The 20916-nt window shown below is 36.7% G+C and overlaps 2 protein-coding genes and 1 long non-coding RNA gene across 4 annotated transcripts in view; 1 reads left to right on the top strand and 2 right to left on the bottom strand.

Annotated features, from left to right (window-relative positions):
• The window catches only part of LOC116412859 (uncharacterized), a 66631-nt gene that overhangs the window by 29482 nt on the left and 16233 nt on the right, over positions 1-20916 (top strand). Inside the window, exon 3 of one of the 2 annotated variants that reach the window (XR_008253512.1) lies at positions 12677-13410. The exons of the other annotated variant lie outside the window; for it this stretch is intronic. This is a non-coding gene — a long non-coding RNA (uncharacterized LOC116412859). Of the gene's footprint in view, positions 1-12676; positions 13411-20916 lie in introns of those variants that run through there. 2 annotated transcript variants of the gene reach the window in all.
• Positions 10171-11886, bottom strand: LOC113510243 (uncharacterized). The gene is made up of 2 exons (XM_026893694.3): positions 11547-11886; positions 10171-10812 (listed from the first exon to the last, which is right to left on the bottom strand). The coding sequence occupies exons 1-2, from the start codon at positions 11728-11730 to the stop codon at positions 10253-10255; spliced, it is 744 nt and encodes a 247-aa protein (XP_026749495.1). The 5' UTR covers positions 11731-11886; the 3' UTR covers positions 10171-10252.
• Positions 13494-18525, bottom strand: LOC113516540 (uncharacterized). Its single transcript, XM_052900350.1, has 3 exons — positions 18234-18525; positions 17278-17431; positions 13494-15342 (listed from the first exon to the last, which is right to left on the bottom strand). Exons 1-3 carry the CDS (start codon positions 18403-18405, stop codon positions 14973-14975), a joined length of 696 nt encoding a protein of 231 aa, XP_052756310.1. The 5' UTR covers positions 18406-18525; the 3' UTR covers positions 13494-14972.

Here is a 20916-nt window from a genome sequence, read left to right as displayed (position 1 = left end):
TCATTTTAAACAATGTATAATTATTTATACATATATGCTATTTATAAATATAAATTTAATATTCATGTACAGACTATGAGACTACGTCAAAAGATATGTTTGTTATTCAATAAAACGTCACACCGAATTACGTGTGCGTACGTGATCCGAATTGTTTATATAAGATACATAGGTGCAGATAAAACAAGTCGCTACTGCCACAAAATATACGTTTTTATTTTATTTTGAATTTTTGGAATTTAGACTTTTAGTTTGGAGTTGACAGTCTGTGACGCGTTTGTCTTTAGGTCAAAGATATTGATACATAGATGAGCATAAGTCTCTACTGCCGCAAAATATTAGCTTTTATTTTATTTCGAAATTGGAATTTAGACTTTAGTTTGGAGTTGATAGTCTGTGACGCGTTTGTCTTTAGGTAACATATTGATACATAGATGAGCATAAGTCTCTACTGCCGCAAAATATTAGCTTTTATTTTATTTCGAAATTGGAATTTAGACTTTAGTTTGGAGTTGATAGTCTGTGACGCGTTTGGCTTTAGGTAACATATTGATACATACGAGATTCTGTCCGGAAAGTTCGTATAAAAGTGTTCTGGAATGCGAGAAAGAGGACATTTTTTTTTCCCCTTCCTTATGTCCCTAACAATGCTTCAGTTCTGGTCTGACCGCCGTGCGGTTTGGAACTGGATTGTCACGCCATCTGTGAAGTAATACCTCTTAACGAAACCCCGTCGGCATGGAGCCCGCTTCCGTTGAAGAGCAGCGCGTCGTAATCAAGTTTCTCTCGAAACTCGGCAAGAATGGCCGTGAAATTTTTGCCGATCTCAGAACAGTTTATGGGGATGATGCTGTGAAGGAACCAACCGTCCACAAGTGGCTAAAAAGATTCAGAGAGGGCCGAGAAAGCGTTCAAGATGACCCACGTTCAGGACGTCCTTCCACTTCACATTCCGACGAATTCGTCCCTCCAGGCCAGACAGTTGATGGAAAATTCTACGTCGATGTGCTCAGACGAACCTCAGAAGCTCGTGTGGCACGAGTTCGTCCAGAATTGGCGCGAGAGGGGCGTTGGATTCTTCACCACGACAATGCCCCTGCCCACACCTCTCTTGTTGTCCGTGAGTTTTTGAGTAAAAATTCCATTACGGTGACCGAACACCCCCTATTCGCCGGATTTGGCCCCGTGTGACTTCTTCTTGTTCCCAAAAACCAAATTGGTACTTCGGGGGCGGCATTTGGGGGACATAAATGAGATAAAAAAAGCTACGACGGGGCAGCTGAGAAACCTACAACCAGAGGACTTTCAAGGAGCCTTCTCACAGTGGAAACGGCGTTGGCACAAGTGCATTATGTCACAGGGGGAGTACTTTGAAGGGGATAAAATTGATTTACCTGAATAATTGTAAAATAAAATTTTTAAAAACTTTTATACGTACTTTCCGGACAAACCTCGTAGATGAGCATAAGTCTCTACTGCCGCAAAATATTAGCTTTTATTTTATTTCGAATTTGGAATTTAGACTTAGTTTGGAGTTGATAGTCTGTGACACGTTTGTCTTTAGGTAACATATTGATACATAGATGATCATAAGTCTCTACTGCCACAAAATATACGTTTTGATTTTATTTTGAATTTGGAATTTAGACTTTTAGTTTGGAGTTGATAGTCTGTGACGCGTTTGGCTTTAGGTAACATATTGATACATAGATGAGCATAAGTCTCTACTGCCACAGAGTATTGACATTTTTTTTCTTTTAAATTTAGACTTTAGAATTTAGAATTCATAGTCTGTGACGCGTTTGTGTTTGGGTCCAAGATATACTTATTATTGTTAATAATGTTAGGTACATACCTGTCAGATTGACTTTTATATGGTCTCCCTGAAAACCATAGTGAATTTTTGAACGAATGAGAATGGAATGGTAACCTTACCTGTGCTATCGGTATATGCTGGGGAGGCATCAGTAACAGAGACAAAGATAAAAACAGGTCAGTTAGCCCATCGTGACGAATGAACCTACAGGAATGAACCACTATGGTTTCCAGAGAGAACCACGTGGCAGTCGACCTGCTATTGCTAGCAATAGAGCTGTTCAACTCCATTACTAACACTTCCAAAATCATCGTGATTAATTCCTGTCAAATTCGTCATTATGGGCTTATTGATCTGCTTTCATCTTCCAATAGCGCAGGCGAGGTTAGGATTCCAAACTTTTTCATACGGGGGGGGGGGAGGTATTGTTAGTAATGAGGTCTAATAGCTCCATTCCTAGAAATATACCATCTCAGGTCGACCTCCACGCGGTTCTCCCTGGAAACCATCTTAATTCTTGTCGAAGTCATGGCGGACCAACTCATCTGCATTCATTCTCACCTATCATCTTCCACTGGTGCCTCGCCAGCGTATACCGATAGCGCGGGCGGGGTTATTATTCCATTTTCACCCATTAAAAAAAACTTATCCATACAAAAAAGTTGTATCGGTCGGTATGGTGGCGTGGTATCGCGCAGTAACAGTATCCTGTACAACGATACCGCAGTCGTTTCCTTTTAACGAGCGCTCCAAGCCAGCCTTTTGTTTCAGACATTTTCGTAATCTCTAAAGAGTAAAAGAATCTCGTTTGTTTTGTAGGCTTTAGCTTCTGGTCTATATTTATTTATTTATTCTTTATTACACAACTAGCGGCCCGTCCCGGCTTCGCACGGGTGGACATTTTTAAACTTTGACAAAAAAAAATGCAATTAAAATCGTCAAAAAATGTTCAATATCGGTTACGTCCGCTGCGTAGGGAGGCGACCGGCGACCGCGCGAATGAATCTATCAACTTTTAAAACGTAAAAAATGGTTATTGTGACATAACGATAATAGTTGGACATATAGTATCGTGAAGTTTTTTGTAATTATTGATTTTTTTTTCTTCAATATTGTAGAACATACTTTTGTTCTATCACCAATAGTTTCCACAGCGCACGCGACCAAAGATATTTTATAGCGTTTTTTTTTTACACCTCGGGTTACGTTATTAAAGTTTTAGTAAGGATTCCTAATCTTTTCTAGCAATAAATATAGCCTATGTTACTCAGGGTGAATGTAGCTTTGTAATGGTGAAAGAATTTTTGAAAACGGTAGTTTTTGAGTTAATTCGTTACAAACATACATACACACCAGAGGGAGACTTTGTACAAAAGTCGATTGCTTGGGTACCTCTGTCCCATTCGTGTTTCAACCGTGAAGCAGTTGTGTTTGCATAACTGTGTTTCGGTTTGAAGGATGGGATATGGCGTGAATTTACTGGGTACAGAGGAATAACACCTGAGTCCTCAGGAATGGCAACGCATGAGGGGTATCATGGGCGAAACATTATACTCTATTATGTTCATGGTACTGCTCATGTCTATAGGCTACGGTTACCACTTTCCATCAGGTGGGCCGCCAGCTTGTTTGCCATTCTAAGTAGTATAAAAAAAAAAAAAAAAAAAAAAAAAAACACAAAAATACAAATCTTTCCTCTTTGTAATATTAGTGTAGATAATACATAAGAAATACGCATATAACACATAAACACTATTTCTTATTTTATAATATAATTAGTAGATAACATTTCAACTTCAATTACGGACCCTGTTGGGCACAGTGAGTACGAGAGAAGATGACACTTTTTTTCACTTTAAAAATAGTCTAAGAATCTTTTTTTTTTATACAACTTAGAATGACAAACAAGCTGACGGTCCACCTGATGGAAAGTGGTAACCGTCGCCTATAGACATGAGCAGTACCGTGGACATAACAGAGTATATAATCTGTTACAATATTGGGTGAAAATGGTATGGTAACCCCGCCTGCGCTAACGGGATACGCTGCCGGTGCACCAGTGAAGGGTGATAGATGAGAATGAAAACAGGCCAGTTAGCCCATCATGATGAATTCATCAGGAATTAACCATGATAGTTTCCAGGGGGAAGCGCGAGGAGGTCGACCTGGTTGGGTATATTGCTAGCAATGGGATTCTCAGTCTCCATTACTAAAAATCCCTTTCCCCCTAGTATATATGGTTATACTACATACATACATACATATCTGTCACGCCTGTCTCCCATTAGGGTAGGCAGAAACAATGGAACGCCAAATGCTTCGATTCAAACAAACCTCTTTCGCTACTACTATATATGATATATATATATATATATATATATATATATATATATATATATATATATATATATATATATATATATATATATATATATATATATATATATATATATATATATAACATATACCATACATGTTTTTCATTTACATTTTCTTTACATGCATTTAACTTGCTTTAGTATGTAAATCTTTCCATTCAAAATTTATTATCTGTTTTTTTATACCACTGAAGTGGTAAACAAGCATACGGCCCACCTTATGGTAAGCGGTTACCGTAGCCTATGAACGCCTGCAATATCAGGGGTATTATGCGCGCGATGGTGACCCTGAGGAAATCTCTTTATTCCCCTTTTTGTAGAACCACATGCTGAAGTCTCTTGGAAAAACCTCGCCAGGGAGCTCATTCCATAACCTATCCGTGGGAGACTGTGTTTTTAACCACTTCATTACCAGCCTACTTCAATCCACTTTTGGATATAGTTCTCCCTCAGTGTCTTCCAACCCAACCAATGCGATATTCTTATTATGTATTATATTTATTTTATATATGTAGTAACACCTCATAACTAGATCAGTTGTAAACCGATTTGGGTTATTCTTTTTTTTTTCATCTGTAAGGATATACTAACAGATTGGTCTCATAGAAATTTTATAAAAATCTATTCATTAGTTTTATTTTAGTAGAGCCACGGTAGTTACTGTACAGTGGTACCCTGCACTTTGGTTGTTTTGTTAAGAGAGGGACTGGCTGAAAACCAGCGCTGTGCAGCTGTTCACATTGCGCTGGGACACTCACAGCGTCAGCTGAGCCGGTTCTTTTTGCCGAGTATGGACACTTTTTGTATATGTTATTTATATTTTATATTGTAATTGTATGGCAATAAATGTTTCTATTCTAGTTGTTTGAAAGCTAGTTACCGATGGGATGCTCTATGTAAATTTATCAAAATAACTCTCTATCACAGATACAGTCGAAATGTGAACCCTAAGCTTTTTTAATTCCATTAGAGTAGCTGTCAACGGGCAGTTGGCTACTGTCGTAATGATTTCCCAAACTTTAATAACTTACAGTTGCATCAGTCACATAAAATGGTATTTTATAGTGGCAGGTGAGATCGCTATGGTGTATTTAAATTCTTAACACATTAATACATATATAGCTATATTTTTATACCGTGATCTCATGGAGTGACCGGTACATGTCGATTGGCTGGGACAAATAAATGGCCTAGGGTTTGCCAGTAGTTGCTACACTTGGCATGCGAGTTGGCAACCACAGTTTAGTTTTTTTTTATACAACTTAGAATGGCAAAAAAGCTGACGGCCCACCTGATGGAAAGTGGTAACCCTCGCCTATAGACATGAGCAGTACTATGGACATAACAGAGTATACTGTTTCGCCCATGATACCCCCCATGCGTTGCCATTCCTGAGGACTCAGGTGTTATTTCTCTGTACCCAGTAAATTTACGCCATATCCCACTCACCCTTCAAACCGAAACACAGTCATGCAAACACAACTGCTTCACGGTTGAAACACGAATGGGACAGAGGTGTCCAAGCAATCGACTTATGTACAGTCTCCCTCTGGTAAGCTTTTGGTGATGTTTTAAGTGGGACGCTGCTACCTATCCCTCGACCATGAGCTCATTTAGTCGCCTCTTACACGCTCCTGTGAAAAGAAGGGGTGGCTTATGCCGGAAACTACGCGGCTATCCCATATAAAGTCTAAATCATTTAATATTATATATTCCATATGTAATTTTATATTATTTATTGTGTATAGGTATACATTATTAGTTGTTATTTTCTCTACCCATCCCAATAATGTAGCACCGCGTCCGTGATTCACCGTTCATCCCTAAGGATGACTCTTAGAGAATGCTACTGGCATTTTGTACCATATTTTCTTCTGGTCATTAAAGTTATTTAAATAAACAATACTTGAATACTAAATCAGTGGCGATTTGTTCAGCTTTTAAGGCGTTAAAGGTAACAAACATACACACACAAATATTACTGTTTTCTGTAGCTTTTCCTGCATGAGCCAGTGTATAATATGACGTATGTTTAAAGCTGGAATATACATAATCTTTCTATGTATATATACAAAATATCATTCAATACGTTCTGTAGTTTTTGCATGAAAGACTAACAAACAATCATGCATACATATATACTTACAAACTTTTTTATTTATTACGGTAACAGGACAACACGTCTTGAAGCGTACGGCAATCAAGTTCGTATGTTTCCATCGATTGTTGGAAACTCCAATGTCGCCCTTTATCCTGCCCAAATATTGGTTCAGCTTTGGCCAACTTCAATCGGTACCTCTATCTCTCTCCTTGTACAGAACGCCGAGAGAGATGGCGAGAGTCGGCCGCCTTGACAAATAAGTGTTAAATTTCGTATTCACATCGTGCGTGTGTGAGTGTTGCAAACCTAAAATCATGTTTCTATTCAAGGTCGGCCAAAGAAAGATGTTTTTCTACCAATTTGACATTTGTCTATGGTTTTTAGATGTTATCGTATTGTATATTTTACGGGATTCATGGGTTCAGTAGTGATATAAAATTATATTATAAAAATTATAAAAGCAATTATAAAAGTATTTTTAAATCGATTTTCGATTTTTTTTTAATACGATAAAAATGGAATTTAACCCCACTTGTGCTGTCGGCATTGTCGACTAAATTCACTATGTAGTCCGAAACGACCTATTAAACGAAACATTGGGCAACTCACACCGTAATTCAAAATACACGTGGTGCGAATCGCCCCAATACCAAATTTATGAAGTTCATGTTGTTTGTGTCTAGTGACGTTAACCTTCCATCAGTCGGGCCGACAACCTTGTTTGCCATTTCGGTCGAAAACTTTCGAAAATTTTCCAATATTAGTTTGTATTAGACGACTTACTGTCTGTTTTTCCATGAATCACTTCATTTCGTACGCGCTCAAATTGCAACTGTAATTTTTTAAATAAATATACTCGTAAAAGACATTTTAACTTCGATTACGAATCATTTGCTGACTAGCTACCAATAAGGAGTGGTAGATAGTGAGTTTTTTTATGGGTGATAATGGAATGGTAACCCCGCACTGCGCTATCGTTATACGCTGGCAAGGCACCAGTGAAAGATGAAAGCAGGTCAGTTAGCCTATCGTGAAGAATTCCACAATAATTAACCACAATGGTTTTCCAATGGGAACCGCGTGGAGGTCGATTTGGTAAGATGCATTGCTAGCAATGGGGCTGTAAGACCCCATTATTAACAATTCCTTTCCCCCAGATAGTGAAGTTGGAATCAAGTCACTTGTCCCATCGTGACGAAATTTATTAGAAATTTACTAAGATGGTTTTATACGCCGCCAGCGTATACCAATAGCGCAAACTCGGTACAATTCCATTTCCAGCCCATAAAGAAAGATAGCTCAACTACATACTGTAATGAATGCCTCACCCTTAAAAATGAATCACGCATACTACTATCATACCAGGAATAGATTTTTTTATTGTTTCTCGCTATGTATCACTCTGATATGTGCCAAAGACTTTTATATGCAAATGTTTGTTTTATTATTCTTTTTATTGACGACTACATGAGTCCGTACATTCGTCCGCGTGATCTGGATAAAGATTACTACTTATTCCAAATTATATTATAATTGGTTTAGTCGTTAATGTCTCAACAAACAAACAAATTTACTTTCGAATTAATGGATCGATTGCTTCGCTTACATTCTGTTCGGAATATTATTTAAAACGATATGATTTTTGATGTTGTAGTGTAATATAGGTTCTAGTTTAAATGTCTTCTAGGATTCCTAAAAGGACGTAGCTAATGGCGAAGAATATTTTATAATTTTGGGTGTTATTCTAGAATTTAAGTTGACCTTCATAAATAAAATTCTAACATTCATTGTTAAAGCAATCCGTGTGGAATAAAGTGTGTATATAACCAGAATTTTTAAAATAATTTCTTTTCCCGCCATAACTAACGTAAATGTATTTCATTAACTTACAATACAAGAGAAATTGTAATGGTTAGGTAAATATGATCATACTAAGTACAAGTTTCACATTTTAGCGTCACTTTTCTCAGCTTTTACGTTCAGCTATTGAAAAGTAGAGCCCATCCGGAGTTGTCGAAGTAATTACAAGGCCTGGCTTTTGTTAGGAACAAACTCCTTCATAGCTGTTTCATCAACAACATACTAATTTGCATCTATCGTTGAAGATTTTTTTGTAAATCTAAGTTTTAATGTGTTCGACCACTGACTCACTGTAGCCTCTTAAATTAAACATTCTTACTTATTACTTGTTTTAATTCTGTTGTTTGTTTATAGATAAGATCTATAAACAATCTACAGAATTAAAGTGTTTTTTATTATCCCATCGTCACTATTATATTATGAACAAAGTGTAAAACGAGGTTATCAAAGTAAGTATCTATGTCTACTATGAATGCAAAATATAAGAACTCAAAGCCGACAACCTGCCCCATACATACGTTTTGGTACTCTATTCGCGAACCGCCCCGCATGCATAACTAGGCAGGCACCTACATACACAACTACAGACGTATATCTAAATATATGTTCTGTAGTCTGTAGTCGGAAGGGTCAGCTCCCCTTCCCGCAGTCGCGCGCTCCCCCGCGCTCTATCGATTGCGCGCCGTTGCCACATCACTACTTTCCCGCGCCGTTGCCAGCCCGCTGCTATTTAGATATATTTATTATAACAAGAGTGATTGTACTTTATTACTTGTTGCTGTTTCTGCGACATCGAGCACTTGATAAAAGATACCTACCGTTTCTCATTCACGCTGCAATGGAAAATTGGGAACGTTAATTGACATCAGCGAATTATAAACAAGCCGAATACAAACTCTTCATCCAATTTTTGAGAACTCTAATTGTTGTGTGGGTGAATGAATGAAATACTTTCTTTATAGTTATGACGTTCGTGAAATAGCTAATCGAAAGTTGAACAGATGTAGATAAATTAAAAACGAAATCGTACTGGCTGACGATAGATGTTATTACCGATAGATTATGTGAAAACCATGTCACCACAATCGATGGTAGAGAGAGAAATTTAATGACTCGCTTGTTCTAGTTCAATTCAATGTGATTAAATACAATACACTCTGATTTTAGGACATTTTACATTACTATGTGCGACTCGGCCCATGATGGGGATCATAGATAGGCATAGAGATAGACGTAGTTACCTCAGTTTACATGTAAAGTATGTAATGTATTTAAATGACTTTACGAAAGTCATTTATTTATTCACAGTAAATCCCTTCTCGTAGCTGGATAGCTATTTCGAAAATACCATATGTAATGCATCTATTAAATCTATATCTAACTATAAATAGTTATAGGATTTTTTTTTAAATGAGGACGAATTAGATTCGCATTTTTTTAGTGATACTATAAAATCCGAATAATTCTAACAAAAAAGAGCAGTTGGGCGTTTCGCTCCCCTGGTCTGAAATGCCCCATTAAAAAAACTATTGTACAATTTATAACATGGTCCGAATCACCCCACGTTGTTAGATAACGTAGGGTAATTCAGATTGCGTTGGAATGGTAAAAAAGCTATTAGGCTTTTTGTAGACTATTGACTAGCCTATCGGAATAGTTTAGGTAGACTGGCCCAGCCATAAACGATTACAATGATCTAATTACGTAAATGAGGTTAAGTGCGGAATTAGTCAAACCATATACATAGTAGTATATAAATCTAAATGTTGAACTGATTGCTGTTAGATAACCCCACTAGGTGGAAAATAAGATGTAATCATCTCGTGTGTTGATATTAACTCCTCATATGATATTTACCCTTAATATCTAAAGTGTTACGTCGTAAATTGTCTGTAGTTTACTGCTCGTGTGTAATAGAGACTGCAGTAGCTTTTCGAAACACCACTACGTGATCGAAAATGCATTCAATAATAGTGTATATTTGCTACCATCTTGTTGGGTATTGAAATAACACATAAATATATAGTCTTTATTGTAACAAAGTTGGAATGAATTGTATAGCTAGCTAGACTACTATCTACCTAAATGGTTTGTTCTCTAATCATTGAAGTCTCCTGTCGTTGGGTCGAGTTGAAACTTCCTAATATTATTTGACCTAATATTTTTAATCAAACCTAAAATTTCGCTACGGAATTCTAATTTCTGGTCTACATCGAACCTCCTAACCACTGGTAAGAGGGATTCGAAAAATGACCTATCCTCATCTTCTATTTGGTAAGTGGAGGCCGATGCGTCTATGTACGGGGTGTCGACGTACTCTATGTCTTGTTTTTTGTTTTTACTAGATCGTTTTCGTTTGAGATTCTCTATGGTCGAGGGCGGGCCATCCTCGCCATCACTGGGCCATATATTGGAATCAGTCAGCAAATTGAGCCTCCGTTTTAATGAGATCTTTTTGAATCCGTGAGAGTCGTCAGCATCGCTCTGCCACGACTCGTTATTGTCCAGATCCTCATCACTGCAATCACTGGGTTTGTAGATATCGTTTAAGAAGGACAATTGCGCTGCATACAAGTAACCTCTCTTTCCGTCTTTCTTTTTCACGTGTCTGACGAACGAATCTCGTATATTACGCCATTTGCCGTGTAATTTTCTATCTGAAACAGATTTTTTGTATCAACCATTCAATGAATGTTAGATTTATATTGAAGATCGATCTATAGGTGCTATTTGCGCAGTTCCTGTAAAGAGTTTAGATATAATTAATTTTAAAACCGCTAGTTTACGTTGCGATAAAAATAGGTAACGTTTTTCTAATAAAATATTCTCGTTCACCTAGAGCGTAAACATTGAAATTAACAGTTTTAAAAAGTTAAAACTGTTACAAAAGTATTTTTATGTATTTATCTAGAATGGTCATACGGTGAAGTTTAATACAATTTAAATCCGTTCAGTATGAATTAATTATTATAACACAGTTGAGTAACAAACATGCAGATGTCTTTCCAAATATTTGAAATTATTTATAAAATTAGTAGGTAAATATTTTTGTTTATGTTTGGAATAGTTCAGGCTATTCAGACCTGTAAACACTGCGACTTTTTAGAAATAGTTGTATTATTTGGCCGTTTGCTCTTCATCTTAGTCCTTGATTGGTCATTACGTTTGTTCACTTTGCTGTATCCAGTGAAGATCCTTGCCATTACACAGATATTGTTTTCATTAAATATAATTCTATAATTTTGTGAAAAGTTTTTTTTTATCTAGTTTGTATGCCACTAAATCTCATTTTGCCAATTTTGAATTAGTCTGTTTTTTTTTTTATTAAAAATACGATGCCACAAAACTGTTTTCATTTGTAATTGTCTCACATTTTGGTTCATATACTCACAAACATCAATTTTGTCGATTTCGGGCATATCGTCAAAGTCGGTTATAAAAACACGCGCTATTTCAGCCCAAGCGCGCTGCTTCTTGTTCTTGAATCTGTAATCTTCGTTGTGCAAATCCCATATTTCTGGATATTTCTTCACTTCACTTATAAACATTTCTACGTCCAAGGAATAAGAAGACATTTAGCACGACAGGATGTAGCAGAAGTAGGACGGGTATCGTGCGGCGTGATGGCGTATGGTCCGCGGGTATGTGATACGGGCGATCGCGCCGGAGTGACGCTGCGTTGCCGGCGCGAGTCCGCAGCGATTCCGCCGCGCGCCTCTGCCGGCTGCCACTAGTGTGCGGTGTTGCAACGTCGCATATCTCGTAAACGGCAACGTCTCCTTTATTGATTGTTTTGATTATAATTCAGAATGTGTTGCAAGTTTGCAAATACATGTCATGTCGTACTTGTGTCATAGGCGTACTTACTGCTATTTTGCTACTGTTGTTTACGGCGCTTCAAAGAGTTGTCTCGAACGGTCTTGCGTCCCAACTTGGTCTTCAACTTTGTTGTTGTTGTTAATGTAACTACTTTCGGTTAACTACAAAGATGCAACTTAGTCTTGTCACTAAATGTAACTTCTGACATAAATAGAGAATAGAACCTGCGCCCATGTACGGTCGTATAATACGAGAACTGCTTGGAATTTAACTAGGCCAAGTCTTTATGAACGGTGTAGGCAGACAGAGAAAACTAATTGTCTTGGGTATGATTTATAATGTGCGAAAAGTTCTGTATAAAAAAAATTTAAGGACGATTTACAAAAATGTGGTCCGAAAAACCTCATTGAAAAAAAAAACTAATTGGGCGACTCACAGTATGGTCATCTCATACGTGGTGTGACACGCCCATTTATCCATAAATTTATAATGTGTCTAAAATTTTAAATTATCAAGTTAAAAAATGAGAAGATAGTGTTATTTCTGATTCTGAAAAGAAGTTTGAAGTTTACTTCTTAAATAAAAAAAAAAACATATCTCGTCTCAGTACGTAGTGCTTATTACTTTTGTCAAGATTTAAGTTAATTATTTTAAAACAAACTTACATACTTATATACTTAATTTTACTTTCTTTTGTTACAGGTATAAGAGTTAACGTTAAAGGAATATTGGGTAAGGCTAAGTTAGAATAAGTTATTTGTACCGTTAAGAACTATAAAATATGTAACTAAATACTTAAATAAGTTCAATTAGTCAGCGTACATAAATTTAAATTATTTCCCTAAAAACTTTAGAATCCTAATGCGTGAAGTTTTTTCGTGCGTACAGGACGAGTATACTGCCAAGTAATTTGGTTAGAGAATTTTGGCGCGCATTCCACGTGTCTTGTTTGTAGACGTTCCAGTCGCTGCGTTCGGGTGAATAGAAGACTTTCTTGAGCCAACTCTCATGTGAAATCTTTTGCAAATTCGCCCTTATTTAGCTTCGTAAATGACACAGTGCGTTGTTGTAGATATTGTGCTAGTTTTAGTATTAATAATTAAAATCACCATACTAATAATACTACCATTTGTGTGTGCCAACGGATGTCAAATATTTTATGTCGCTACAAACGCCTCTGATGTCTCCCATAGCACGAAACAAGTGACACACTTTTAAATGTTCCAGACATAATGTAAAAACATAACGTTCTGTGTTGGAATCACATATAAACACTCTATTAATGAGCTAACACCACTTTTATACCTTTAATATACTTACTTATAGCATTTTGTCATTAGTTTTATCAATAATCTAAATCCAGGTTAACTATATTATAATTTTAAGCTGATGAAAGTGACCACGCAATACGCCATAATATTTTAAGCTCACTTTGATTAGCTGTTATAAATAATAATTGCATTGTTTCATTTTATCGATATAATAAACAAATTTCAAATTAACATTAACAATTGAACCATTAATTTACTCAAATTTTGAATTGCGACAAACAAAACATTTACCTCTCAATAACACAAAACAGTGTATCTTTGCAAGATACCACAGAAAATTGGGTAAAAAATACCATGTGACTATGAATACTTTTCAATTTGAATTGCACATATATTTTTAAACTGACCTCGTATATGAGTGTTTCTCTGTAAACTGGGCAAAAAATATTATATAAAAAAATACAAGTTATTACATATTTCGTCCATAACTTAAAAACATAAAAGCGTAATCTACCTCTACTTAATGTACAATATCCATTAAAATAAAGTTAACTATATAAAAAAACTTTTTTATAGTCCTCAAAAAACAATCCCCTGACGTGTAACCAATACAAAATGGTCGCAACAGGTGAAATTAATTATGACAATAATTAAAGGAATAAATACATTTTTTTTTTTTACTTAACCCATTTTATTTTATTTCTAATCAGACCTGTTTATTTTTTACAAATATTATTTTATATTGCTAAAAACTTAAAGATTGTTCCCGCATTTTCTGAACAGTTCCCCTACCTATATTTTAAATTATGTGACATGTAGTCTAAAAATTAAACAATTGCATTGGTGCATGTAACAAAACGCAAACGATGTAAAATTTGCGTTGTTGCCTCTATTAATGTCCTGACGCCGTTTTTTTTTTATGCTGCGCGAGCATCCCTCCGTAAAATTCACGTTGAAACCTGACAGTCGACAGTCCTCTGGTAAGGATTATTTTTATTTCTTTATATTTATTATATTGATAGCTTTGCAATTTTATACTGTTATAATAAATTATCCTTGTATACAGTAAAGCAACGTAACTCAATTACATTTTGTATTATCTTTCAATTAAATCAAATTAAACAGTCCCCTGGCAACAGCTCCCTGACTCTTAACAGGACAGGAGATTGTTTAAACAACCAGAGGACTGTCTTTACATTATGTTTGTTATTGTTATAAGTGTATTGTATATAGGTGTATTTTAAATATGGCATCGATGAAGAAATATTCTTAAAAATTTTAATATAAAAAAGAGAAGTCGACAAACATATAAACGAACATATTAAAGATAGAAAAGGAACTAAGAAACTTGTTAAGAATATGACTTCATGAGAGCACTGGGGAGCAAAGAAAAGGTGGTGAGAGAACTGCACCAAGCATTGTAATAATAATTTTTCAGTAAATGCTTAATATTTTCGAAAATAATGGAAATATTTTGGATTCGTCTGTCGTTTATTATTAAATGGGTGGAAATATATTCTTTGAATAAAATTATATTAATATATAAGTAAAAAAAAAAATACCTAGACAGCTTTCTTAGGGCGAGTTGCGCAGTTTACAGAGAAATGCCCATATACCTTCTTACATCGCGATACTTATCAGAAAAAATCATAAACCTTTACAACGTAAATTATATTCCACTGTTCCATATTCAAATGTGTTCTTTTTTTAAAACTTAATCACCATTTTCAGTCAGTACTATCATGCCTTTCCTTTTTCCCGTTCTTATTTCCAGAGACTCCCGGTTGTGTATTGTTATAGTGGCTGGACACTGCTTCTTGCATCACATTAGCTATCTGCACTCTCACCCACATCTTAATATTTACCGGTAGTTGCTTCATTTCTGGAAGGAACGAGAGGAGAAATAGTCTATCACTATCACTGTCTCCCTCTTCCGCTATTTCTACGGGGAACGTTGGCATTTCTAATTCTTCTGGTTCAGCGATGCCATCGGAACTGGGTTTTCTGTGTCGTTTCTTGCGTGGCTTTTTGGTTTTAACCGCCTGGGGTATGGGGGTTTCCTCCTCTCCGTCATCGTCATCCACCACGTTGTCATCGCTGAAACAAATTATATCTTTATAGGTTTTTGGGAATTATTTCAACATAACTATAAATATTAACGTTCACTGCTAGTTAAGAGTTCCTCACTATAAGAAGAGAATGTTTTTTCCTTTACCAATTTTTCACCACTACACACAGTTAGTACTTATACAACTATTGTAATAGCTATTTAATGTTTACTGTTTGTATATTCACCATCACCATGTCAGGCGTTAACTGTCCACCATAGAACATAGGCACCCCCTATAATGGGGGGTTTTGCAGGCGGGTTGGCATCCGTAGTTAGACATTGGTGCGTTCTAGGAGAGACTCAACCGTTTTTTTATTTTGATGGGTGAAAATGAAATGGTAAACCCGCCTGCGCTAACGGGATACGCTGGCAGAGCACCAGTGAAGGGTGATAGATGAGAATGAAAACAGGCCAGTTAGCCCATCATGATGAATTCATCAGGAATTAACCATGATAGTTTCCAGGGGGAACAGCGAGGAGGTCGACTTGGTTGGGTATATTGCTAGCAATGGAATTCTCGGTCTCCATTATTAACAATCCCTTTCCCCCCAACTCAACCAACGTTGTTTTGCTCCCTATAGCCATTCACCGAGTCCATTTTTTTTTTGCTATTAGAATAAAAATAATCCTATATCTCAAGTTGGGGCAAATAACATATATTTACGAAAATTCATTTAAAGTTAAGCGGTTTCGTTGATTAGCGCAAACGAACATTGTGATACGAGATTTTTATATATTATGATTAATACATAATTGTATGTCTGGCCTACGCATTGTAAAAACAGAGCTAATTACTATGTGTAGGTGTAACCTAGGCGAGCAATTACGGGTGTAATTAGTCGTTTCACAACACCTGCGATTCGGACCATGCTGTAAATTAAATCATCCAAGTACTATTTTTGAATGGGGGCTTTTGACCCACGGTGTGAATAGCCCCATTAAAAAAATGTATACCTAATCCGCACTGTGGTGTGAAACTCCCAAGTATTAACTACGTAATTGGCGATCTTCGTAGCGCAGTGGTGGACGAATCGCTCTGCGTTGAGGTTCCGTGTTCGATTCATGTCGGGTCGAGCCAGTTTAAGAAAGGAACTTTTATGAATTGGCTCAGTTCTGTGTGTTCAAGGTTATCCAGTATTAAATACCTGGTTCCTCATAACACAGAGTATCCTAACCTGAGCATCAGGCCATTGATGTTTTTGTTGGCACTTAAAAAAAGTTACAAATCTAGATTAGGGAAACCGTTCATTTGATGGAGTGTTAACATCAATTATACTAAAGATGGACGCTAGTGGATCGAGATTGCCTTTCGCCTTTGGAACTCAATGCAGCCAGTATGTTTAACCATGGATAGTAAACAACTAACATACTAATGGCGAAGAATATGTGTGTGTGTATATATACATGTATATATGTATATATACACACATATATGATTGTCACATGCACTACTTATTTACATTATAGTTTAAAACACCTCATTACTTTGTTATTCAAATGATGAAACTATTAATAAAAATGTATGTATGTATGTCTAACTATTAGACTATAAAAATATTCGTGGTCGATTTGACACAGTGGTCCGAAAGACCCCTTAAAACAAGAGCGCTTGGGCGACTCATGCCATGGGTCAAATCGTATAATATTTTTCGCTTTTGACAATAACAAAATATCAGTGTATATCCCTCTTTAGCCTTTAGCAAAGCAATAAACTGAGCTGTGACCACTTTGTGTTACTGTGGTACACGCACGAAATGAAAAATTATGTTACTTCTTTTGTTTTTCTTTTTTTTTATATGTATTCTTTTATCACTTTTTTTGTATATAAAAATATTTGTCTTTTAATATTTGTATGCTGAAAGTGATGTAAATAAATTATATCTATTTATCTAACTAGAAACGCTCTTCACAATGTTTCTTACTCTTCACTGATACTTCCAGTGAATCCTCCGAGGAAGCTCATCTTCTTGAAGTATCTATACACCCTTCTGTTGACCCTGACGCCGGTTTTGCGCGCCCTCAGCTCTCTGTTGTACGCGTCCCTCAACGAGCGCCATTTTCTTTGCAGTTGCAGAACTGAAATATGAACAAATTAGTGCATTTTGTTGCATTAAAATGTAATTTAATTGTTCTTTAATTATACGCTTACCACTAAAAAAGATTAAAAGATGATGAAATTAAAATTATATGATGATGAATTCCAGTAATAAAATATAATTCGTTATTACTTATTTAGAACTAGAAATACATATATATTACTTATTTATATCTTTATTCTATTCAAATAATTTATAACTACTTTCCATGGTTCACTTTTTTTTTTATAATAATTTAAAAAGTACGTGATTACATTATAAACCACGTCTATGGTACTATCCATGTTAGTAATACACTTATTTAAGCTGATGGCTCCCAACCAAATCCTAATATATTTTTTTTATCCAAAGAGGAAGGCAAAGGACTCTGCCCATACAGCTCATGTCTATCGTAATGATTCTTAGAATAAAAAAAAGTCTATGGTACTGTCGATAATCAAAATTCAAAATCTATGATATAACAATACTTAGTTATAACAAAAATTACTGAAACAGTTCTCACTAACTAAATGATTCTAGAAAACATTTGATCGATAGAAAATTAATGGATTCATTTTCAACTCGAAAAATTTTGCTCAATACTATACTTTTATTATTTAAAAAAAAAATTAATAAAAATGCCATATTACAACATACAAAATATGGAGAAAGGTATATTCCCAGACGAAATTGTATTACTATATGCCATTGTCGTGCTGTTTATCAAACCACAGTACAAATAACTATTAACGATACGACTATAATAAAATTCGCTAGACTATACTGTTGCCGACTGAACGCACCTTTGTCGTAGGCCGTCGCTTTATTGAACGTGTCCCAGTCGTGGTACAGAGCTGCGCCCACCTCCTTCCACAGGGCCAATTTCTCCTCCCTGTCGGCCGGCGTATCAGTCTTGTATAGGCCGGGCCGTTTTTTAATCTCCTCAATCAAAGCGGGTGGATGGAAAAACGTCATTGCGACTGCGACGAAAAAAACGCACCGTCCGTAAAGCGCGGCGCGACGCGACTGCCGCAGTGAGTCGCGTGTCGCGTGTCGCGTGTGTGCGCACGCAGCCGGCCTGCCCGATTGGTCGCCGTCCGCGGCGACTAGCCGCCCCCTGCGACTGACGTGTCGGAGCGTCGTTGCGTTGGGTTTTCATGAATGGAAATTGTTTATCTTATCGTTTGCTCATGTTGTATTCTGTGGATTTAAAGGCGTGAATTTACAGGGTACAGAGGAATAACACCTGAGTCCTCAGGAATGGCAACGCATGGGAGGTATCATGGGCGAAACAGTATACTCTGTTATGTCCATGGTACTGCTCATGTCTATAGGCGACGGCTACCACTTTCCATCAGGTGGGCCGTCAGCTTGTTTGCCATTCTAAGTTGTATAAAAAAAAGTTTTCTATTTATGGACTGTTCATGTCTATTCGCCACGCGCGACAGTTTTTTTCAATGGTTGATAATGGAATGGTAACCCCGCCTGCGCTAACGGTATACGCTGGCGGGGCGCTAGTGAGGATGAAAAAGCAGGTCAGTTAGCTCACCTGGAATTCAGCACGATGGTTTCCGGGGAGGACCACGTGGAGGTCGACCTGATAGGGTATATTGCTAGCAATGGGACTGGTAGTACGCATTACTAACAGTCCCTTTCCCCCCTTACGCGCGACAGTTACCACTTCCCACCAGGCGGACCGTCCAATTATTTGGTCGTAAAAAAAAATATATATAAAGTTTAAACTACAATACAATAATGGCCGTGTTATTTTTTATTATAACGGTCAAAAATTCAATTCGCTAATGGTTGCCAGATATTACTAGAAAAAATGTTATGAGCTGGATTGCTCTTGATTTTTTTTTATCAATTTAAATTTTATTTCAATATGATTTGAGTGAGAACAGATTTTGCAAATGTTTCTTTGTTTAATAGATGACAACGGAATGGTAACCAAGCCCGCGCTAACGGGATATGCCGACGGGGCACCAGTGAGGGATAGGTGATGATGGAATGGATGATGGAAATGGTTAATTCTTGTGAAATTCGTCACGATGGGCTAACTGACCTGCTTTTATCCTCACCTGTCATCCTTCACTGGTGCGCCGCCGGTGTATACCGATAGCGCATGCGGGGTCACTATTTCATTTTCACTCATAAAAACAAATACAAAGAGTCATAGGTACGTATAGACACAAACTGTGAATTTCCCTCGTCCTTTTTTAAAGCGGCCGATAAATATTGCTTTAATCACGAGATATGACGGCGATTATCCATTTAGTAAAGAAACAACGCGTGTAAGAAAGTACAGAGAAAACGTGTATACTTAGTTAGTGATAATTATTTTATTACTTACACCCAACGTCATTAAAATTGTACACTTCTAAGAACTAAAGTTGCACTATCGAATGCTCACTAAACTTGCTTCAAAAGCTGGCAAGATTTAGGGGCCGGTAATATAATATACAGCAATATATATTTATTTATAATTTTTTTTATTTTACACTTTATTGCACCATGTAAAAAGTTCATCCTCATGTCCTACAACCTCAATGGTCGCGTACTGCGCGGTTTCAGAGATGTTTCCTCCCACGAACACTCAGGTTGTGGAATGAGCTCCCTGCCGATGTTTTCCCAAGAGACTACAGCATGGGGTTCTTCAAAAGGGGGGTAAAGAGGTTTCCTCAGGGTCGGCAACGCACGCGTAATACCTCTGGTATTGCAGGTGTTCATAGGCTACGGTAACCACTTACCATCTGGTGGGCCGTATGCTTGTTTGCCACCACAGTGGTATAAAAAAAAAATAACAAATACAGTAAATGTTAATGAGAAGCGATACAAAAGGCGGCCTTATCGCTAAGCAATCTCTTCCATACAACCTTTGGGTAGAGGACATTGAGAAGAGACAAAGGGTAAGTGACGAACTATTATATAGTGCGCCGCTATTATATATTATATTATCTATTTATTTATCTATATCGTCATAGTCGTAGAATACTAACATATCTATATGTGTAATATTTGTCAGATCCGTCAGTATTCTACGACTATGACGATATATTGGTCCAACAACGAATATTGGATAAGATATTTTACGTATTCATAAACAGATATCCGACCGATATGGACGATGTCGAAATGAGTTTTTTCCTTTTTTTCTTCAGTCAATATCTAGTGAAACCCAATATATAGATTTCGAATCGCCACCCATATTCCCATGCCTAGCCAGGATGTTTTACTGTCTAATTAGAAATTAAAAAATATTATTAGTTTAATAGTTTAGAGTTTTAGTTATTAGTATAATAGGTAGGGGGGAGAAGGAATTGTTAATAACAGGGATTAGTAGCCTCATTGCTAGCAATATACCCTGTCAGGTCGACCTCCTCGTGGTTCTCCCTGGAAACCATCGTGATTGATTTATTGTTAGATTCGTCACGGTGGGCTCACTGACCTGCTTCATTCTCACCTATCATCCCTCACTCGTGCCCC

The sequence above is a fragment of the Galleria mellonella genome, unplaced genomic scaffold (assembly GCF_026898425.1).
Source record: "Galleria mellonella isolate WM207_F2 unplaced genomic scaffold, CSIRO_AGI_GalMel_v1 utg6432, whole genome shotgun sequence".
NCBI classification, from domain to species: domain Eukaryota; kingdom Metazoa; phylum Arthropoda; class Insecta; order Lepidoptera; family Pyralidae; genus Galleria; species Galleria mellonella.
The sequence above is the reverse complement of the archived record's forward strand: the minus strand, read 5'-3'. Positions and strand labels throughout refer to the sequence as shown.

Excerpts from the sequence above, each read along its gene's own strand:
- LOC113516540 (XM_052900350.1), bottom strand. The coding sequence starts at position 18,405 with ATGACGTTTTTCCATCCACCCGCTTTGATTGAGGAGATTAAAAAACGG. Across the intron at positions 17,432-18,233 it reads AGCGACGGCCTACGACAAAG|TTCTGCAACTGCAAAGAAAA; the intron begins GTGCGTTCAGTC and ends TTCATATTTCAG. Across the intron at positions 15,343-17,277 it reads ACTGGAAGTATCAGTGAAGA|CGATGACAACGTGGTGGATG; the intron begins GTAAGAAACATT and ends AATTTGTTTCAG.
- LOC113510243 (XM_026893694.3), bottom strand. The coding sequence starts at position 11,730 with ATGTCTTCTTATTCCTTGGACGTAGAAATGTTTATAAGTGAAGTGAAG. Across the intron at positions 10,813-11,546 it reads AATCGACAAAATTGATGTTT|ATAGAAAATTACACGGCAAA; the intron begins GTGAGTATATGA and ends AATCTGTTTCAG.